Below are 21,689 nucleotides of genomic sequence, written 5' to 3' on the forward strand. Positions count from 1 at the left end.
GTATGTAATAGTATTGGTTAAATTGATTTCCCTTTCTTTGTTGTTTAACACCAGTTAACGATATTCTAGCACATAAATAAGTGAGTCTAGACAAGGAAAGGCATTGACTCATATTATCAACAACGTCCAATGCCGTTGGAATAGTGTGACACACAAATAACCATGTTGTCGAGCCTGACCAGCCGGCAATCATATTGTTACTTCACAACTATTCAAGCCTAAGATCAAACAGAGGCTACCTTTTGATGTTGTGTATTTATTTCAGAGGACTGTAACCACGAACGTCCATGTTTTCCTGGGCAATGCACAGGTAACGGCGCCAAGGTTGTCTGCAACTGCATGGACGACTTCACTGGATCATCTTGCAAGACGTGTAAGTGAAGATGAGTCATAAGGATTGTGTGTACATAATATCGATGAATTTCTCGATAAGTCTTCACCATAAACATTTCCAAAAGAATTATCTGGTATTCATGACCAGTGACAAATGATACTGAATTTCATGTTGACTATGTTTCCTCTTAGGATCAGGTGTGTACTTCTCGAAATGCTTTTGTTTATTCTATTGAGGCATGTTGACACACTGCATGAGTTACCACTATTTGATCACACTGATGTGTAATTTCAATTTGTATGTTTCTATGTAGTGAAAGCTGTACAGGCACCTAAGGTGACACAGCTGCAGGCCAGCTTTTCCTACAACAAGGGACAGGAGGAAATCTATGGCGTCATAGCGGACAGTTCTGGGAAGCCAGAACACGCCACCATCTGGACAAACCTAGACAGGCTGAATAACCTTACTGTGACTGCAAGTGCGATGTCCGAATGTAGAGAACTTCCAGCACCCCCTTCTTACATCAGGGGATCACGTCTTGGAATTACCAGAGCCTATGTTAGATTAAGTGAGCAATGACATGGATGTCCACTTCCATGAAACTTCAAGTCGCACTTCTTGTATAAAAACACCAGTGCTATGCACAAAGTAAAGATCTTTATTTCAGTTGCAGCTTTGCTGACTGTCAGATCTATGTCTCTATGATATAACGTTGTAAACTCGTGTCCCTAATTACTCCATCCAAAGACTAGACTTACTCGCTGAAAGTGTAGGAATGAAAAACTATGGATAATTATGATATCAGATGAAAAGGAATACTCTTCATTAATTATTTAACTACAATTTAACTCCTTAAGTTTGCGTTGGCGTTCTATGTCCCACTCCGTCAAAAATGGAACAAATCTTCAACTACGCTAAATGTGTTAAATGTCTAAAGTGTTTGTAATAGGAAAATATGTAGTAAATTAAATGTTAGTGTTAATATTCCTTTGTTTGCATGTTGTATGGACAGTGTTACTCTCAATTTAAGATGTTGTTTTATGTTCTGCCCTACCTAGGTGGACCCGTGGTAACATCTGCCTCCTCCGACCACACGTGTGATAATACCGTCAGTTCCCAGGACCCTAAAGATATAATTACATGCTCCGTCAAAACACAGTACACCAAACGTTTAAATGATGGTGACAAGTAAGTTAAAGTATGATAACACATCTGATTGTTTGAGTACTGTATTATACACGCTATTGTGTGTGATTACAAATCAAAAGAATATTATTTTCAGATATGGTCGAAAGTTTTTGACTATCATTTGATGAATACATTTTGAATAAACATACTTTTAAAATTATCCAAACAAAGTGTTCCAAAACGACTGATATAGCATGTCAGGTATCTGTTTTGAAAATTGATATTTTCAAAGTGACATTGGTACAGTTCTGTATTCACACATCATGAGAACCATGTATATACACTTTATGGCTCAACTGTGGACTTGATCTTATTGTTATCAATAGAAGAACATAACTTTCAATGATTTAGACCATTCTGGGTTTAGGCATTACCAGGGTTAGAAGGATCCCACATGTGTTCAAAGATGTTTTTCTCCAAAATATCGTAATAATTATGGTATTTTTAAAATTTCAAATTTACTTTCTACCGAGTGATTTTGTGATGTTTCAGTGCAGTGGTTTATCTACTCAAATCTCTATCACGTACTTATTGCAGATCTCCCCAAACCCTCACTCACTCATACAGTAAAAACCCACGAATCCAGAAACACAACTGTCCAGGCGATTACTGTTAGAAATGTCTACATGCAGTCAGTAAAAATGTTTAATTAATTACGAAATATGAACATCCCTCACAGGGCAACTTAACTCAGAATGCTACCTCCCTGATTACTAGAGTTCCACAGCACCTACATGTCCTACTGCACAATCTGAACACATAACGTTACTATCTAGGTTGACGATGACATTCCGGGTGTCAAGTGGTGGCTACCGGGAATTGTACGACACCGGAAGTAGACGCGTGACAGCTCATGAGAATTACACAGGGCAAGAGACAGTCACTTCTGTGGCCTTTAACATTGACTTGGTGGAGCCTATTTACAACGACCCCGACCCTGCGTTTCGTATTACTCCCGAATTTACAAAGGTAACATAATTAATAGTAGATATCTGATCTGTAATTCTAAATAACACTGACTACTTAGTTATGTCATTTTGGAAACACAGAAGGAATGTTTTCTTGGATGTCAATGTCTACTTTGTTCTCATTAGTACCAAAAGCAACATAGTGAAACTGTTTGGTCGTTGAAATGATATGCTATATATTTACAGCTCAAACGACGCCAGCTGGCACATAAGACAGTTCTACCAGGTTTTAGACTATCTTCCTTTGTGGACTAAAAACTGTTTAGTGATTGTCGTTTCTAGCATATTTCCTGCTGTCGAGAATCTTATATTATGTCAGTAAAGAAAACAACTTCGAATTTCCATCATAGGTTAAATTAGAATGGACGTAAAGTTTGGCTTTCATTTTTCCTTCTTTAAAACAAACAATTGAAACATATTTTCATTACGATTACTGACACGACTGAGTTGTATACGAGTCATACGAGAAAAGGGAAAAACAAGATTACAACATCCATCATCTTGATCATCGTCTTCTATCATGTGAAGCAAATGCCCCTAGAATCTGATGGAAACGACTCACGTGTTATTCTTTGTTATCACAGGTTGACATCACTTTGAGTTGGCGAGGCTGGACTGATGCTAACTCTGGAATGAACAAATACAAATGGGAAGTCTTCAAACTCCAACCTAGTACTGGAGGAGCGCTGTCGGAGCTGACAGGACCTGTAAACCATGGAGAAGTGAAACACACCTCTCCTATCTCCTTCCCTGTGCCCTTTCTTCCAGAAAAACCAGGGATGTATTCCTTCATCCTTGAAGCTGTTGACAAGGCCAATAACTCTGTATACATGAGACGGTTTGCCCTGTGTGACAAAGAGTCATCTGTTACTACTGACCCAAAGTACGCCGTGTTCATATCAACTGCTGTACAAGACCAGGGCTTCCAGTGGATGACTGATGCCTCCAAGCCACTTGTCATCATCTGGCAAAACCATTTTCGCAACTATGTTCACGAAAATGGTAAATATCTCAACAAAATCCTGCCCCTCAAAAAACAGATCGTGAAAGACCCGCCAATATACAAGCAAGTGATCCAAAGGAATGATGATAAGTATGGTAGAAGAACCACAGCGGCCATCCCCAATTTGAGAGGTGTCGTGAGGTTTGAGTGGACCCATGCTGTCAACAAGACAGGAGGTAGAACACAACAGACGCCTCCCAACTGGGATGATATATCCGGATTGAACACTACTTTACACTTACCTCAAGGTAAAATGTCAAGCCTCTGTGGTATAATAACAAATATGTTATGTAGCATCGCAACATCGAGTAAATATCTTGACATCACTTGATCCATTGCCAGAACATAATTCCACATGTTAACATAAATCTACTGACAAATATTTTGAAATTAAATTTATTGTCATATTTGGCATCCTGTAAATTCAAAAGAAACCTTTATGAAAATAAAATAAATCATACCGATTTAATAGCTCCGAAGACATCAAAACTTACTCGAGGAATAATATGCTTACTGTTTTCAGAGAAGAATTGGTTTTTCTGAAAACTAGTGAATAGAATTGTCACAGTATAATATTCGTTGTTAATGTTCGACTGACACCATCAGCTTCAGAACATTCAAGCTCCAAAACTAAATGAGTATAAAGAATATCTCAAGTTTTATCGTTGGGTTTCAGAAAACGTTACCAGCGGGAGCACTGTTACGATTTGGGTGAGAGCCAGGGACATTCTGGACAACAAGAAAGTGGACTCGACAAGTGTCACCTATGACTTCACGGAGCCACAGTTCAGTAAGATGACATTCCTTCGAAACGAGATATCAAACATCCCCTTCAGTTCAGGGTAAGCATAATGATGAGACAATGTTTACAAGCACTTTTTATTTACCCTTAGACTTATTGCACTAATGCAGCTACCAAACATGTCCCATTAACTGCAAATGCGTATCTGTTAAGGGAACACTTGCCATAATTGTACCATACTTGTTAGTGAGTGAGTGAGTATGGTCTTACGCCGCTTTTAACAATATTCCACCAATATGTAATTGCGGAGGACACCATGAATGGACTTCACACATTGTATCCATGAGGGGAATCGAAACCGGACCTTCGGCATGACAAGCGTAAGCTTTAACTACCAGGCTACACTACCGCCTCACCATGCTTGAGAATATTTCATAAACAACAATTGTTCATGCTTGTAAATATGACATATTTACAACAATTATTCATGCTTGTAAATATTTAGTAGCAGCAATTTTTTTATTATTTTAGACTTGTCATATTTAGAACAGTTATTCATGCTTATAAGGACCATATTTGCAAACATTTTTACAATTTTGTGAGTAAAGGTATGCATTTCAAAATATTTCATGTTTTACGTGCAAATCGGATTCGTTGAATGTTTGACTCATATGGAAAAAAAGGTTTAATACCGTCCGTGCTGTTGCAAATGAACGTGGCGTTTGTTCGATAGATAAACGGTTTCGTCATTCTGAGAGTTATTGTGGTAGATTTATGTTATGTTATGTATTATATGTTTCAGATTAGAATTGACGGTACAGGACCTTGAGAGCGGCATTGAACACGCCGAGGTCAAGGTCACGCAGATGGATGATGGTCACGTAATGACGAACAGGACCCTGACCCTGCCCCTGCCATCAGTTTCTGTACGTACTTATATTTTCTATCAACATTGGAAATATGCATACACCCTACAGTCAGTACAGCCGTGATATAATCACTGGATATTGCTAAACATCTAATTGCTTAAAGTGGCAACGTTCACTCAGGACCAGGTTCTTATACATTCCGTGATATTTCGTTGACTGTACCATTGCTAGTAAAATCGGAAAAAAGAATTTGAAAAGATATCCTGGATTAATGAACAAGTTAATCGGCTGGAAGTTGGGGGTCTGGAATAGTGTACATGTGGACCGGACTCGGTTTCATAGTACATCATAGCAAAAGTAGGCATCAATATCTTAAAGTGGATGTTTTTGGCATTTTGGTAGCCTGGTGGTAAAAGTGTTCTATTCTTAACATGTGTGAAATGTCTGAAACCCATTTTGTATGTGATATTGAGTCGTGCTGGAAGCGTCGTGAAACCTTTCTCAATCACCGTAAAGACATTACTATAGGAACTTTAGTATCAATGAAGACATGCAGTACATGATAGACTATGGATTCAAGCTTAGTTACAATCCCCGTTACAGTAGTAGTATATGTACCGAACCATCTTTGTGGAAGTAGCAAATCAACCATGTCTCAACCATGTGTACATTTTGCAGAATGGACACATCTTGTGTAAAGACTTTAGGTTATGTGATGCGGGAAATGTACATAAACTTAATCGGCTAAATTATCTCCTTTTACGTCCTTGATAATATCAGTGTGTAAAACTGTCCTTCTGTTATTCTTATATTATCATCACTCTTTTTCCACTGAACCGGATTTGTTCAACTGTTTATAATGAATCTCTGTGGTATTCATGAACAAATTTGATGTTTCAGATGTATGCATGTTTAAACAAACCATCTAGCTGCTACTGTCCAAAAGCCCTGAACGTGTGTTACAAACGAGTGTACAAACTGTACATCAGCAACTGCTGGCTGATGGTGGCCAAGGAGGATCTTGAGTCAGCTCACGTTAAGCTGGAGGTGGACGTAGTCAACAGGGCGGGGCTGAAGACATCCATCCCCAGAGTGCACGTGGTGAGTAACTGTTAAAAGCATATGTGAAATTTCGAGTAGCGATAGATGTAATTAATCAACTCCATGTAAATGTCGACTCTTCTAAATCATGCGGCGCTTTGACATCTCAGAGATATCATATCATGTATAGCACCTTTACAGCATTGTCCATTCATGTCAAGGGTCCAAGTAAAACGAGTTCATTGCATGTAGTGTTTATATTATTTGCATACTTATGTGTGACAAGTGTAGGCCAGTCCTATTATATCAGAGGTAGGTTTAGTTTACCAATTTTCACTTTGTGGCATACACCGTTTCGTGTTTGAAACCATGCGATACCTTGGCATCTTGGCACATTGATATGTCATCCTCAAGATAAGTGGCTTGAAAAAATTGCTTTGCCAGAAGTGAAGGTTTTGAAAGGGAAGTGCATGGAACTTTCTTATTAATGTGGCTAGAGACGTGGGACTGCATAGAGCAAATATGATTGAACCATGCGTGTCAAGTGAATATCAATGTAGCCAGAGACATGGGACTTTCTGATTCAAAGATATCTTGCATAAGCAGGTGTTTTATCAAACCGGAAGTGGTGTTGTTAAAACCGGAAGTAAAAATATTATTAAGGGAGCTGGAGGCTTTTCGTGTCATAGTTGTGCAGCATTGGGTATGTGTCCTACCAAAACAGAAGTGATGCAACCATGCACGTGTGTGTGTGTGTGAGCGCGCGCGTGTGTGTGGTTGCTTGTACTAGTCGATGTTTTAGTGTTATGCCACTGAGATACCATGCTGCAGTTTAACAGGAATACCCCACTCAGACACAGTTTATTGACTCCGTGCCGACCAGTCCTTGTTTTAGCCCCTTAATGCCGAGCGCCAGACAGGGCAACAACAAGTACCATCTTTTAACGTCTTTTGGTATGACGCGTCCGGGTATCAAAAACCGGACCTTCCGCTCTCCGGACGGACTCTCTACCACTAGACCACCACGGAGGCGGTCAGAAACTATAGTGAGTGTGGAGTATGGTTTTACGCCGCTTTACGAGACATAAATTCCCCATGCTAGCAAATCAACAAAAAGTGTCAGTTTTCGATATGAGGTAAGTAGGGTCAAACGGATGGGGTTGCACTGAGACCTCGGGGTGAAACCTAGACATGATCGCCTCGTAACATTAATTGCACTATGCAATATATTCATATCTGCTCCTGGTATCAATAGAGAAATACAATAACAGGAAGGCGAATTTCAACATCTACCGTTAAAAAGCCTGTAAGCAAGCCGTCCCGTGAAGGGTATGATCCTAACAGTTTACCACCCGCGGCAAAGATTTGGGTGGACTAGGCAACACCAGGGACGGGCTTTGTGGCCTTTCACCATGTTTCACGGTTTTACCTCCGATTCATAAATGACAGTAAACCTTTTGGCGACGTAGGTAGCGGCGAGCGGTGTGTAAGGTTGACAATTCTTGACCATGATCGCTATGGGGGCGGTGTCATGGTGTGTGGTGGTATCACACATGATAGACAAACTTATTCAGTTATTGTGAAAGGGCATTTGACAGTCCAGCGGTATGTTGACAAAAATTTTCGTCCTTTCTTTGTTCCTTTCGTCGGAATTATCGGTGGACATTTTGAAGTGCAAGATGGCAATGCCAGACTACATAATGCCTAGGTCATCACCGATGATCCCAACTAGAAAACATACGGCCATTGCACTGGCATGGTACGACCCTTAACATGACCCCAACAGAGCATGTGTGACAAGTTCTTGGGCGGAGAGGGGCGGTCGGGTAGCCTGGTGGTTAAAGCGTTAGCTCGTCACGCCGAAGACCCGGGTTCGATTCCTGACATGGGTACAATGTGTGAAGGCCATTTCTGGTGTCCCCCGCCGTGATATTGCTGGAATATTGCTAAAGCGGCGTAAAACCATACTCACTCACTCACTCACTCACTCACTCACTCACTCACTCACTCTTGGGCGGAGAGTGTGCGCCAGGGACCCAGCACCCGCCACCACCCACCCAGCTTGGGGTAGCTCTTTTGTCGGAATGGCGGACAATACCAAGGGCAATCATGCGCATGTTATTAAACGGAATGCCAGCAAGGTGTCGTGCATGTATCACCCAACATTGAGGACACAACAGATATTGATCTACAGGCCCCAATTTATCGATTGCTATTACACATTAACTATTATTTTATCAATTCCCTTAGTTTTTGTCTATGTCATTTAGTTGCAAATATATAATGATTTATAATGCAAGCTCATATTGGTTTAGTTTGCATTCTCAGCTCGTGTTGGAGTATCCACGAACATGGCGACGAAAGGTACTTTCAAGTCATATTTCTGTTCATAGGTGAAGGACCTTATGGTTATTAATGGGACATCAGCATGTAAGTTAATTAATGTAGTTGGGTTTTGATTTTAGTAAATCACAGGGAGTTTTTTATTTGACGAATGGTTGAAAATGAAGTTCTCGAAACCGTTCCAGTGACTGATAGCTAGGGTGTTTCATTTTACAATGTTTTCAAATCGAGTTTTTTAACTAATGTTTTCAAATCGAGTTTTTTTACTAATTAAGTAATGTCAGACCATTTACTCTGACACGATGACTCTCTGCGTGCAAAGCTGACCACACCTCCACAGGAATATGAATCTTCTGATCAGCCAATTAGGTTTCTAAATTCGCGGTCCAATTGAGCAAACAAGCATGTCTGACTTCTGTAATTTGAAACCGAAGTTTAAACGCTCAAGTCCAAATGTAAATAATTCATGCCGCGCTTGTATATCGTTATGAATAGTCCATAACCCTGTCGTTTCTGAGCTCCATGTCACCTCCACCCAGTTGCGAGGAATATTTGGTTTTGATGTTGGTTTTCCTTCTGTAAAACTCGAAATTCCGATTCAAGATGGTAAATAAGTCTGAGCAGAATTGTTTTAGAAAGCTGACGTCCGATTATCTCAACAACCTGGCCATCTTTCATCTTTTGTAAAAACATTTTACAGTCACTTCACATAATTCTTTACCAGTCGCGATGACGTCTCCCTTCGTGTTGGTGCAAGACCATGCCACATAACCCAGCAGTGTCACTCAGAACAACTGCGCTTTTGTATACATGAGAACAACACAATTTGTTCAACATTTGTTCATTGTTTATCAGATTTTGGACCAGTGAACGTGAATGTTGAAAAGTTGACTGACACGACGGCCAATGTGTCGTGGACACACGCCCCCAGCTGCCATGACCGCACATTTATATCGGTCACATATCAGCTCGATTCAGGCAAGCCAGAGACGATCAAACTGTACAAAGGTAAGAACTCCTAGAGGATCCGGATCAAAAACTAAACTGTGTGTGGGTGTGTGGGGGGTGTGTGTGTGTGTGGTAGGGGGGGGGGGGGGGGGGGGGGGGGTGGTCACGGGTGGCCCAGTCGTCTAAGCCGCCGCGATTCGCTGTGCAGAGTTGCGTCCCTTGGGCACGCCAGAAACCTATGGTTGTGGGTTCGAATCCCGGTTCAACCCAATTATGTTTCTAGCTTTCTACCCGTGCTCGTGGGTTTCACCGAAGTGGTAAACGTCGGAGACCTGCATCACTTCGGGCTTTCCTCCCACATTAAGCTGAAACGCCGTGATATAACTGGAATACTGTTAAAAGCGGCGTTACACCCAATTTACTCACTCACTCACTCACTAAACTGTGGAAGGGATGTGTGAAGAAAGCTTATTTTAGAGGTTTCCATGAAGCGTGTTTTGACCAAAGCTGATCATATTCAAAGGAGACGTACATAAAACAGTGCAAAGATATCTTTGGTCACAGACTTAATATATTCACACAAAATCATTTGAAATTCTAACAATCCGCCTCTTTCACTCATTTTGTCTATCTTTGTATATTTGACCATGTCAGACGTTCAAAACTTGCACGCGTAAGAACGAAAGAAAGGTAGTCGCCAGTCATTTGAACGCGTCTTGTAACTGTCATATCAATGTGTCAATTTAAAGTATTCATGAGGGCCAACAATATCCGCATTCTACCTTCCCCTCCTTTCATCTTGCATTTCTATAAAGTCCCCTTGCGATGATATATGATTGGATTTCTTCAGAACCACCAATTATGTCATCAATAATAAATCGCAATTTGATCAAAGGTTCATCTATGTTCTGACAATTTATGCTTGTAACTATGTCAGTAAATATTGCTTGAAGTCGCATTTAGAAGTATTGCAGCAAATTGCAGGTGACAATTACGTTGCCAGTTTTGAAACTACATGTATCAACATGACTTATCATGTAGGAATTTTACATGTGTAAATTGATGTTGCAATGTACAAACTATATATTGGCCTTCGTACAAATGAACTTTGACCTTGACTTTGAATTCTTCAAAGACGCTACATTCCAACTCCTCAAGGGCCTTGAACCTGGCAAAAAGTACAAGGTCATGGTCACAGCAGACTATGGGGACATCAAGAGTAAACCTAGAAATGCCTCTTTTACAATGGGTAAGTCAAATGTTGTGCATGTCAGTTATATTTGACATAAAGTTATATATTGCTTTACAAATTACACACTTTTGGATATCATATTAATTATTCAAATAACTTCTTTACTAATTATCTTCACAGCTTTTTCAGGGGACACCTCAGGTTTAGGTGCTGGAGACATAGCGGGTATGGTTGTAGGTAGGTGTAATGTTTTTCATTCATTAGAAGTCTAAGTCCCTAGGAATATCGAATATCAGTTCATCCGTTTTGTCGATATTAATATTGTGACGAGTAGAATTATGCCAGGACTATAAAGTAAAAAAAAGAAGTCTAAATGATATGTCGAGTCAAAAGATTTCGAGTTTACGAGGTTAACCTGCATCCTGTTAGTTGTTTTAAGAAATTACATTTAGTACTAACTACTAAATGACTTTATCGCGCGTATCAAAACCATTGGCTAATTACGTCCGTAACACAATCACCCCTCGTAACTCAATCACCCCCGGTCACCACTCTGCACCGTGCCAGGGGAATATTCCCGCGCGAGCATCATCCCGCCTTTTGTTAGTCCATCATTCGCGGACATTCCTTCTTCAAGTACACACGCGTTCACTGTATCTAATCGCTTTCGCTTTGTACGTTTCCTTTGTACCCAGTCGCGACCGTTTTGCCGATTACGCTTTGAATACCATCTATTCAAACACTCGCCAAATCGCATTTACACAATCGCGACCGTTTCGTCGATTACGCTTTGAATACCACCTATTTCAGCACTCGCCGTATCGCATTTATTCCGTTCTACTCCCGAACTTCATCCTCGGGACATTTTTACACTTGTGGAGTACCAACTAACCACCTCGACCTTTCGTGATGCCTCCCAAGAGAAGAGCAGCCGTCAACCACAAGCTTGTGAGGGGAGCCAAGCAGGCCAGGACAACCAGAAGACAAACCTCGGGAGTACACATTATGCAGGAGGCAACAGCTGATGGTGAGTCTTCCAATTACGGAAATATCCAAGGTGGCAACAGAATTAACGTGCAATCGGCGCAGCTTGTAAATGCCGCGCAGGCTGCCAACTCGGCTACCCAGGTAAACGAGCAACTGGAAAAAATACTCCAGTTGCTGGAACATTCAGCGCCCAGCCCGGTTAGCGCAAACCAACAGGTAAGGCTTGGTTTTAGTTCTCACGCCATTTCGCCCAACATAGGGAGAATCCCCGATGCGCACAACGAGGCCGACGGTGACGCGGCTTGGCCAGCCAATCAGAACGCAGGATACGGGGATTCCCTATCCTTCCGTGCGGATGGAATAGACGCGCACGTCAAACAACAGGTGAGGGAAAAATTCTGGCGTGGCGAGTTTGTCGACCTCGGCACAATCCTACCAAACACCTAGGGAAGTCACAAGGACGGTACGATTACCATGGCGTACGACTCCTCAGGTAAGATAATTTTTAAACCAATAAAGCAGCAACCAAAGCGCCTGTACCTGGCAAGCTGGACTTCAGCTTTCCACATTTTCATGTATATCTATGTTAGTAGGCACTCCGAGGTCCGCACAACCCAGGGGTTGCTGTCCTACATGGAAACCATAAGAACGGCGGCTCTTCGATTCGGGTGGGAAGCCTGGTCAATCTACGACCAACAATTCCGACACAGAATGTCAAGGGACCCCTCACGACGCTGGGACAACATTGACGGGGAGTTGTGGCTGAAGTACATGGTCACACAGCCGGTACGACAACCAGAATCAGGCGGACGGGGCGCAATGACACGCGTACAGGGGGACATCGCTAGTCAGGTATGCTGGGATTTCAATAAACTTGGTTGTAGCAGGGTCAACTGCAAGTACACTCACAAATGCGGTAAGTGTGGCAAACATTCCCACAGCTCTAGGACCTGCTTTCGATGGGAATGGGGTCCAACCGACCCCATACAAGCCCAATCAGCCTTTCCCTAACAGAAAACCAGCCGTCAAGGCAGGTAATTTCAATGGCCCCTTCCCCCGTGGATCTCAATGAAATAGCACCCTGGTTACGCCAATATGCTAGGGTCAATTACAGAGATGCAAATTATTTATGGGTAGGTTTTAGCTTTGGCTTTAAGCTCGAGTTCCAGGGCAGCTGCATGGGTCGCCTGGCACGAAACTTGCGATCAGCCACGCACCAAGACACGGCATGCTACGTGAAACAAAAACTACAAAAGGAAGTCGACCTTGGCGGGATGGTGGGCCCCTTCAAGGACACCCCCCTGGACAACCTCCAAGTATCCCCAATAGGCCTGGTGCCCAAGAAGCAGCCAGGCTATGGTCAGCATCTGGGTAAGCATGCGGAGGAATTCCGTCTAATTCACCATCTATCCTATCCCAGGGGTAAATCTATAAATGACTTCATAGACACAGAGGCCTGCTCCGTTGTGTATGCCAGATTTGATGAAGCTACGCATATGGTTCAACAACTGGGAAAGGAAGCACTACTAGCAAAATTCGACATTCAGTCGGCCTTTAGAATTATACCAGTCCACCCATCCGATTTCGAGCTACTAGGCATCAGATTCGAAGGTGAGTTCTATTTCGATAAATGCTTACCATTTGGCTGCTCCATATCTTGCGTCATATTTGAAACGTTTAGTACCTTCTTGCAATGGTGCATGCAATTACATCTTCCAACGTGTCAGATCATGCATTACCTGGATGACTTCCTAACTGGGGGCACAGCAGGCACCAGCTACTGCTCAGACAACCTCAACGGATGCGTGAATACACTGGAACAGCTTGGGGTCCCTATTGGGCACGACAAGACGGTGGGCCCCACGACCAAACTGACATTCTTAGGGCTGGAAATCGACACCAATGCAATGCAGATCAGAATCCCAGAGTCGAAGATCAAGGAGGCGACAAGGGAAATCCAAGACATCCTGTCAACAGGTAACATCAAGGTCACAAAAAGGGCCCTTCAGTCCCTCATAGGCAAGCTTAACTTTATGTGCAGGGCTATACCAATGGCAAGGGCATTCAGCCGAAGGCTAATCGATCTGCTTAGCAAAGGTAAGCAACCATTTCACCATTAGGATTACCAGCTGGGTCAAGGAAGACCTACAAATGTGGTTAACATTTCTTACGAGTTATAACGGCATTTCAGTGTTTCAGGACCAACTATGGGTAGACAGCGATTTCCTCCAGCTGTTTTCAGACGCAGCGGGTGGTGCCAGCTTTGGGGCCTACATGCAGGGCAAATGGTTTAACGGCGCATGGCCAACCCAGTGGGTGACGGATGGAACTACATGGGACTTGACGCTCCTGGAGCTGTTCCCCATCACACTGGCAATCCAACTTTGGGGCAAGCAACTCGCAAACAAAAAGGTCCTCTTTTACTGCGACAACCAAGCCGTCTTAGCAATAATCAACAAACAGTCGACCAAGGCCCCCAGAGTGATGAGCCTACTCCGTCGCCTAATCCTGCAGTGCCTCCGATATAATATTATGTTTAAGGCAAAGTATGTATGTTCCACTGCTAACACTATTGCCGATGCTCTCTCGAGGTTTCAGCTCAAATGCTTCCGAGAGGGAGCACCAGCCGCGGACCATAACCCCACACCTATCCTGTGCAACATATGGCGGATCTGAGGCAGGAAGCCGGCAGACTCCTTCAACAATCTCTGTCTACAAATACATGGACCACTTACCAAACAGGCATCAATGCCTTGCACCAGTTCCGGTCCACACACCAGCTACAAGAGGTGTGGCCAGTCCGGCTGGATCAGGTCGTAAACTTTATTGCTTATCTGTCAGTCACTCACCACTCCCCTAACACAGTCAAGACTTACATTCACACCACAAATTCCACGGGCTCACCGACTGTACAAACCATTTCCTGGCAGGCAAGATTTTAACAGGCCTACACAAATCAGCGGGCCGACCAGACACCAGAAAACCGATCACTGCAGAACTGCTGCAGGTAGTAACCAACAATCTGCCTCACGTATGCTCATCAGCATATGAAGCCAGACTGTTCAAGGCAGTCTACTGCACAGCCTTCTTCGGCTTCTTTAGGGTTAGCGAACTGGTCCAAACTGGACCCTCAAAAACAGGTTGCGCCATCCAGAATTTAAGCTTCTTGGGCAACCCCCAGCAGCTTTCAATCCATTTACCACACTCAAAGTCTGATCAGTACAGGATGGGGATAACAGTTACAATGTCATCGATACCAGGTAATCCGCTATGTCCGGTAGTCACCATCAAGCACTCCTTCCGCATTGGGGCAGCCACATCAGCAGCCATGAACGGGGTGCCCGAACACCTCATACAACAATACGGCAGGTGGAAATCAGATTGCTACAATGCTCACATACGCTTACCAACAAATTCAATGTTACACAATTAATTCAAATAGTCTTTCATGGTACTTACTACACTTCTTATTGTTTACAGTTTCGATGGTGGGATCCAGCTACATGGCCAGGGCACGGCAGTACTTGCTCCTGAAGGGCACCAGTCCAAACCAACCGAGGATGCTATGGCTGGCACGAGGGGGGATGATGTGGAAGGAGCTGGACACCATTCTGGATGCACAGGTCAAGGCGACACGGCGCACCCCTAGAGCCCTAATCATTCACCGGGGCTCCAACGACCTGTGCTCGGTCAAGGGCAGCCAACTCTACCTTGACATGGTGGCATCAATCCTTAGGATACAACTCCAGCTTCCTGGCACCAGGATCATTGTATCCTCAATTCTGCCCAGGCGCTACTGGCACGATGCCAGGGATCCACTAAAGATCGAGGGGATGCGGAAGAATATCAACCGCTGACTGGCCAACCGAGACAAAGAGCTCGGCGGTACAATGGTGCCACATCCCCAGATCCTGGCATCAGACAAGACATGGCACCACAGTGACAAAGGATTGTGTGTGTTTACGGACAATTTATTGCATGCCCTGGCGCTTGTTTTGTGCCAGTAAGGATGTTATCTCCACAGGTTAGTTAGTGTTTCTTTTCAGTACATAGGCAAGCGGGACAAAAATGCTATCTCCACGTATCGCGTGGCCGTGGGTGTGGGGTAGCACTCTGGTGCTTTGTGGCGGGGTTCTTGTGGGCTACACTGCTAGTGACGAATTAACTTGCTTCCAAATTAATACTCGTGCTTAAGGCTACCTGCTTTTCAGGGGGAACCTTGTCTTCCCCGACTTTTCCTGCCGGGGAATCGTAAAATAACATACGTTGGGGCAAACAATTGCCACGTATATGGGCCTGGCGGCGGAAGTCGTCTTGTCAAGCGCTAGCTGACAGTTGGGTCCGCGGCGGTAGTCGCACAATGGTTTTTCTAATGGGGCCAGGCAGTGGAATCGCCGTTGGCCACGCTAGTGGCCATTGCAACGGTAGCATTTTGGTATACACAATTAGCAGCTTAGTAGCCCACTAGTACCTGCACACCCTCGGCCTTAAAACCCAATCTCATCTTCTGTTTTTATTATAGGCACGGGCATCCACGGCTCGGTGGCCCGTGCCTCTCCTTGGCATATCGTGGGATAATTACATTAAGTACTAACTACTAAATGACTTTATCGCGCGTATCCAAACCATTGGCTAATTACATCCGTAACCCAATCACCCCTCGTAACCCAATCACCCCTCGTAACTCAATCACCCCCGGTCACCACTCTGCACCGTGCCAGGGGAATATTCCCGCGCGAGCATCATCCCGCCTTTTGTTAGTCCATCATTCCCTGACAGTCCTTCTTCAAGTACACACGCGTTCACTGTATCTAATCGCTTTCCCACCCACCCACGCAGCTTCCCACTCCTTTTCTTTCCTTTTCAGCCTGATGTGTCCTCTTCACCTGGAATGCTAATCACTTCTTTTCTTCAGCGTTTATTCAATTACAGGTACCAGCAGAGCAGATTGTATATATGTAAATAACCTGTACATATGTAAAATAGGTTTTCAGGGCGCTTGTATATATGTACATACCTTTTAAACGATTCTGATATATGTTAAAAAACATGACTTATAAATAGCTGTATATATGTATATATGCGAATACCTGTCTCAACAATAAACTATGTCGAGGTGTGCGGGGTTCTTGTGGGCTACACTGCTAGTAACGAATTAACTTGCTTCCAAATTAATACTCGTGCTTAAGGCTACCTGCTTTTCAGCTGGAACCTTTCCGGGGTTACCTGCTTCTCAGTGGGAACCTTGTCTTTCCCGACATTTCAGCCGGGGAATCGTAAAATAACATACGTTGGGGCAAACAATTGCCACGTATATGGGCCCGGCGGCGGAAGTCGTCTTGTCAAGCGCTAGATGACAGTTGGGTCCGCGGCGGTAGTCGCACAATGGTTTTGCTAATGGGGCCAGGCAGTGGGATCTGCTTTGGTCTACTACCTGGGGCCGGGCAGCGGTAGTCTGACTTAGGCCAGCAGTGGGGAGCTGCTTTTGGCAGCGTGGGAGTTGCCAAGCAATGGTAGGGTTTGAATATGCTACCGTGGGGGCCGGACAGCGGTAGCAGTCTCAGGCCAGCAGCGCTAACTGCGAATCGCCGTTGGCCACGCTAGTGGCCATTGCAACGGTAGCATTTTGGTATACACAATTAGCAGCTTAGTAGCCCACTGGTACCTGCACCCTCGACCATTTAACCCAATCTCATCTTCTGTTTTTATTATAGGCACAGGCATCCACGGCTCGGTGGCCTGTGCCTCTCCTTGGCATATCGTGGGATAACTATGTATTATGTTATTTCTATAATATCACAATCACGTGGGGATTCCGGATTAGAATGGGATGAGTGAGTAAGTGAGCATGGTTTTCGCCGGTTTTAGCAGTATTCCAGCAAGATATAGGCTTCACACATTGTACTCTTGTGGGGAATAAAACCCAGGTCTTCAGCGTGACGAGCGAACGCTTTAACCACTAGGCTACCCAATCGCCCCGGATTAGAATTGGTCCTCTGCAGCCTGTTGTAAGAGGCGAATAAATAAATCCCTTTTACTGAAATTCCAAAGACACCTTCCTTCAAAGAAAGCCAGACGACTCTTGCAGAAATGTTTTTGGATCAGAATAAATACCAAGGCCTTAGTAAGCTTTCCCTTGTTGGTATGGTAGACATGTGGAGGACATTTCCAGCTATGACGCATCAATGAATGCACCGTGAATATTGGAATATTGCTGACTTCGGCGTTCAACAAAACAATTATGATAGCACTATAAAACTATAATAGGATACTGTAATTATTGCTTTAAAATATCAACACCTCAAACATGTACGAACCTTGATCATTTTTCTTTTCTTACCATTGGTGATATTAATCCTAGCTGTCCTTGTCATTGGCCTGTTTATGTGGAGGACGGGCAAGATGGTGGCGTTGATCAATCGACGTCAGAGCAGACACAAAGGACGTCAGAATCCCAACACTCAGAAAATCTACAATAACCTTCAGAGACCTCGGAAGGGCACAGTGTCCTATCATGTAGGTTTCTTCAGTCACAGGCATGGACGTTAGACAAACGAATGTTTCACAGGGAGAGTTTGTAAGGTTTAACGCTGTTTGGAAAGTATCTCGTACTTACGTTATATCACGTCCAAGATTATTGCACTTATATAGCACGTGCATGCACGTGTGTGTGTGTACGTGTGTGGCTGCTTGTACTAGTCCGGACTGATGCCAATTTATAGTGCTAGCACACTGAGATACCATGCTGCAGTTTAACATGAATACCCCACTCAGACACAGTATACTGACTCCGAGCCGACCAGTCCTTGTTTTAGCCCCTTAGTGCCGAGCGCCAGACAGGGTAACAACAAGTACCATCTTTTAACGTTTTTTGGTATGACGCGGCCGGCCGGGATCGAACCCCGGACCTTCCGCTCTACCACTAGACCACCACGGAGGCGGTCTCACGTGACTGCTAAATACTGGAAAAGGTGATGTACGTCCCAGACGTTTACCCAAAACACGGACATGCTGCTGACAAAATTAGAATAAAAGACAGGCAAATCTGGGATTCGAACCTATGGCCAGCAGTAAAACGACTCATGACAGGATGTGGTTAATTCTAATAGGGAATGTGATTGTAACATTTACAAGTATATAAACCATGACATGAAAGAGCCAAACAGCGGCTGTTTGTCTGGCAGCCATAATCATAGATAATGTATCATTATACTCCGACGTGGGACGTTGTTTATTATGTCAATCGCTGGTTTGTCTGGTCCAGACCCAAACAAAGGCTAAACTCGCTTTGTAAAAGAAGGCTGTGGTCTTAAAACATGGATCCTCGATAGCGAGATGTAACATTCAAATAAGCAATATACTAGCTGAATACAAAAACGGGAACGAACTGCACGTATGTCACCTATATTCCATTCATTATGTGTACTATTATGTGTACTATTTATTATGTGTACTGTTATGTGTACTATTTATTATGTGTACTTTAACATTGATGTGTACTATATGGTGTACTATTATGTTTACTATTCATTATGTGTACTATTATGTGTACTATTTTTATGTGTACTATCATGTGTATTATTTATTATGTGTACTTTAAATTTATGTGTACTATTATGTGTACTGTTATGTTACTATTTAGGAAGTGTACTTTATGTGTACTATTATGTGTACTATTATGTGTACTATTTAGGAAGTGTGCTATTTATTATGTGTACTATTACGTGTACTATTTATTGTGTGTACTATTATGTTTACTATTATGTGTGATATTATTTAACATCGGCAAGTGAAATTTGTTTCTTACTCAATTTGTGACTACATGTTTATTTTCTCTTCAGAACAAAACATATGAAGTTGACGACGACATCTATGTGTACGGCAGCATGTCGTTCACGGCGGAGCAGCCTTGGTATATCCCCAAGGACAATCTGACGTTGATGGAGGAGATTCACACTGGCAGATTTGCACGGATTTACAAGGCGTCTCACAAGACTGGCAAAACATCGAGCGAGATGGCAGCCAAAGTGTTGAAAAGTGAGACATGCAAACACTGTCTGGATGGTTGTTCAGATAAAGGATTTTGGTGGTTGTGCAGTTGGACTGTTGTTGTTCTTCTTATTTGTTTCTTGTTCTTTTGTTTGTTGTTGTTTTTTAGAGGTTTCTATGGGGCCGTCGTGAACAACAAGAAACTGGAGGTTTCATCTCGGTAGCCCTGGGTGTTTGCGTTTGAGTTTCGCCTTTTAGTCGTGCCAGGATCCACTGACCATGGGTCTAAACTGTTCTAAATCTAATTCTTGCTTTTTAACTCCATTCGCCTGCCTTTCACCAAAACTGTAGATATTTGAGACCTGAGCGAAACGTAAATCATTTGCTTTTTGATCATCACTATAGTGCAACGCCAATGCTCAAGGGCTGTTCATTTTCGATTTTTTGTGATTGTAAGAAAAGGGACACGGAACAAAACAGAAGAGAAGATACAATTGTACACCCACGAAGCCTCGTTAAGTTACACTGATAACATCGATTGTGCAGCCAGTGAGCATGTCGGAGGCTGCTGTCGTGAAGGTCACTATCACCATAGCCTTAGAACCCGTACCACGACATAGCAGGACCATTTGAGACATGAAATAGGCTTGTGACAGGCTCCTAGCGATGAATCATTAGACACACATTTTTATCACAGAAACACCAGATGAAGAAAACAGTTTACTGATGATGGCCAAAATCAACTTTGCTGCAACACAGGTCGGGGAACATCGCAACGTTCTGGGATTTCGGGGCGCTATTCTCAACAACGATGCTCGTAAGTGAAAACGTAAACGACTAACACCTCTCCATAAGTACCAACGGTAACATGGAATATATACTGGTAAAACCAACTGAGGGATCAACAGCATATTACAACCTGATCGCCCTGATTGTTTCTAGGCGATAGTACACTTTTGGGTGTAGATGGCAAAAAAAGAAATGGGCGGAACAGGCCCATTAACTTCGTTTTCAAGATAGAAAAATTGGAAATGATGGCCTGATCATGCTTCCTTTATTTATAATCGTCGAAATTGGTTGGCGTGAAAGTTAACGTGACGTGACATCCTTTCTGCGACCAATGCAGAGAAGTGTGTATCGGAGTGAAATATTTGATTGTAATTAGATTGTAGCTTTATTCTCTTCCAGTGGGACCTGTGCTGGTGTTAGAGTACTGCGAGAACGGACAAATGGACAAATGGCTGAGAGACCACAGAGACAATGTCAACGTGGACACCTTGGAGAGGATTCAGAGCTTTGGATTGGGTATTGCCAGAGGAATGGAATACCTGGCCATTAAAGGGATATGTCACGGCGCGTGCTGATCTCCTGAATAAGCTTGCTAAATGTGCAATTTGTATCATGATCGTAGGTTTCCATTTTGAACGTCCAAGGCCTGAATCCCTTCCACAAGCTGAGCCTTGATATAATCGAGAAGTTGAAATCGTGTTGAAATCTGCATTAAAGCCCCATTGTGATATGTCTGGTCTCTCCTAGCGCCATCAACCCTCCGAATGATTGAGTCTGGCCAATGTTAACAAGGGTAGCTGACTATAAATTGTCAACCCGAAAGCGAAACGATAAGATGGCGCGTACCTTCCTCACCATTCGCAGCTGCCCTTAACCTACAAGAAGACCCCTACCGATCAATGTAATCTGCGAAAACCAAGCCGAATACCTTAATCATAGGTATTTATATGTACAAACGCAAGAAAAGTGTGCATCTTAAGTGACAGTCACAATTGTTTCACGATACTGAATAACACGTGGATGTAAAACGTTTTAAATAAATACATGTAAAGATACGTGTACGTGTAGTACAACAGGTTGACCTCTACTTTTTGAAATGCCTGTTTGCGTGGAGACCGGCTCAAAATGAAAAATATTTGCCACGTGAGGGTCCACGTAAGAGGGTCCGTTTTATGTTCATGATCACGAATCATGGCGAGTGTCGTTTATTAAGAGTTGCTGAGCTATTTAAACAATTCATGTATAACAATATAATCTTAATTGTATTTTTTTCGGGGTGGGGGTGGGGGTGGGGGG

At 43.3% G+C, this 21,689-nt stretch overlaps 3 protein-coding genes across 5 annotated transcripts in view; all 3 read left to right on the plus strand.

Moving 5' to 3' along the window:
* LOC124130860 (angiopoietin-1 receptor-like) overlaps positions 1 to 21,689 on the plus strand; it is a 226,133-nt gene that overhangs the window by 7,797 nt on the left and 196,647 nt on the right. The window contains exons 5-8 of one of the 3 annotated variants that reach the window (XM_048388127.1): positions 266 to 373; positions 648 to 902; positions 1,393 to 1,522; positions 2,299 to 2,491. The exons of the other annotated variants lie outside the window; for them this stretch is intronic. Of the exons in view, the coding sequence (XP_048244084.1) occupies positions 266 to 373; positions 648 to 902; positions 1,393 to 1,522; positions 2,299 to 2,491 (686 nt within the window). The remainder of the gene's footprint in view (positions 1 to 265; positions 374 to 647; positions 903 to 1,392; positions 1,523 to 2,298; positions 2,492 to 21,689) is intronic. 3 annotated transcript variants of the gene reach the window in all.
* On the plus strand, positions 6,004 to 14,313 carry LOC124127116 (tenascin-like). Its single transcript, XM_048388138.1, has 6 exons — positions 6,004 to 6,205; positions 8,539 to 8,575; positions 9,344 to 9,496; positions 10,572 to 10,685; positions 10,809 to 12,108; positions 12,206 to 14,313. Exons 1-5 carry the CDS (start codon positions 6,005 to 6,007, stop codon positions 10,898 to 10,900), a joined length of 597 nt encoding a protein of 198 aa, XP_048244095.1. The 5' UTR covers position 6,004; the 3' UTR covers positions 10,901 to 12,108; positions 12,206 to 14,313.
* LOC124127117 (putative tyrosine-protein kinase F09A5.2) lies at positions 17,957 to 20,983 on the plus strand. Its single transcript, XM_046490571.2, has 4 exons — positions 17,957 to 18,131; positions 19,457 to 19,652; positions 20,302 to 20,421; positions 20,793 to 20,983. The coding sequence occupies exons 1-4, from the start codon at positions 18,000 to 18,002 to the stop codon at positions 20,966 to 20,968; spliced, it is 624 nt and encodes a 207-aa protein (XP_046346527.2). The 5' UTR covers positions 17,957 to 17,999; the 3' UTR covers positions 20,969 to 20,983.

Source organism: Haliotis rufescens, unplaced genomic scaffold (assembly GCF_023055435.1).
Source record: "Haliotis rufescens isolate VD_foot unplaced genomic scaffold, xgHalRufe1.0.p SCAF_10, whole genome shotgun sequence".
In the NCBI taxonomy this organism is placed as follows: Eukaryota; Metazoa; Mollusca; class Gastropoda; order Lepetellida; family Haliotidae; genus Haliotis; species Haliotis rufescens.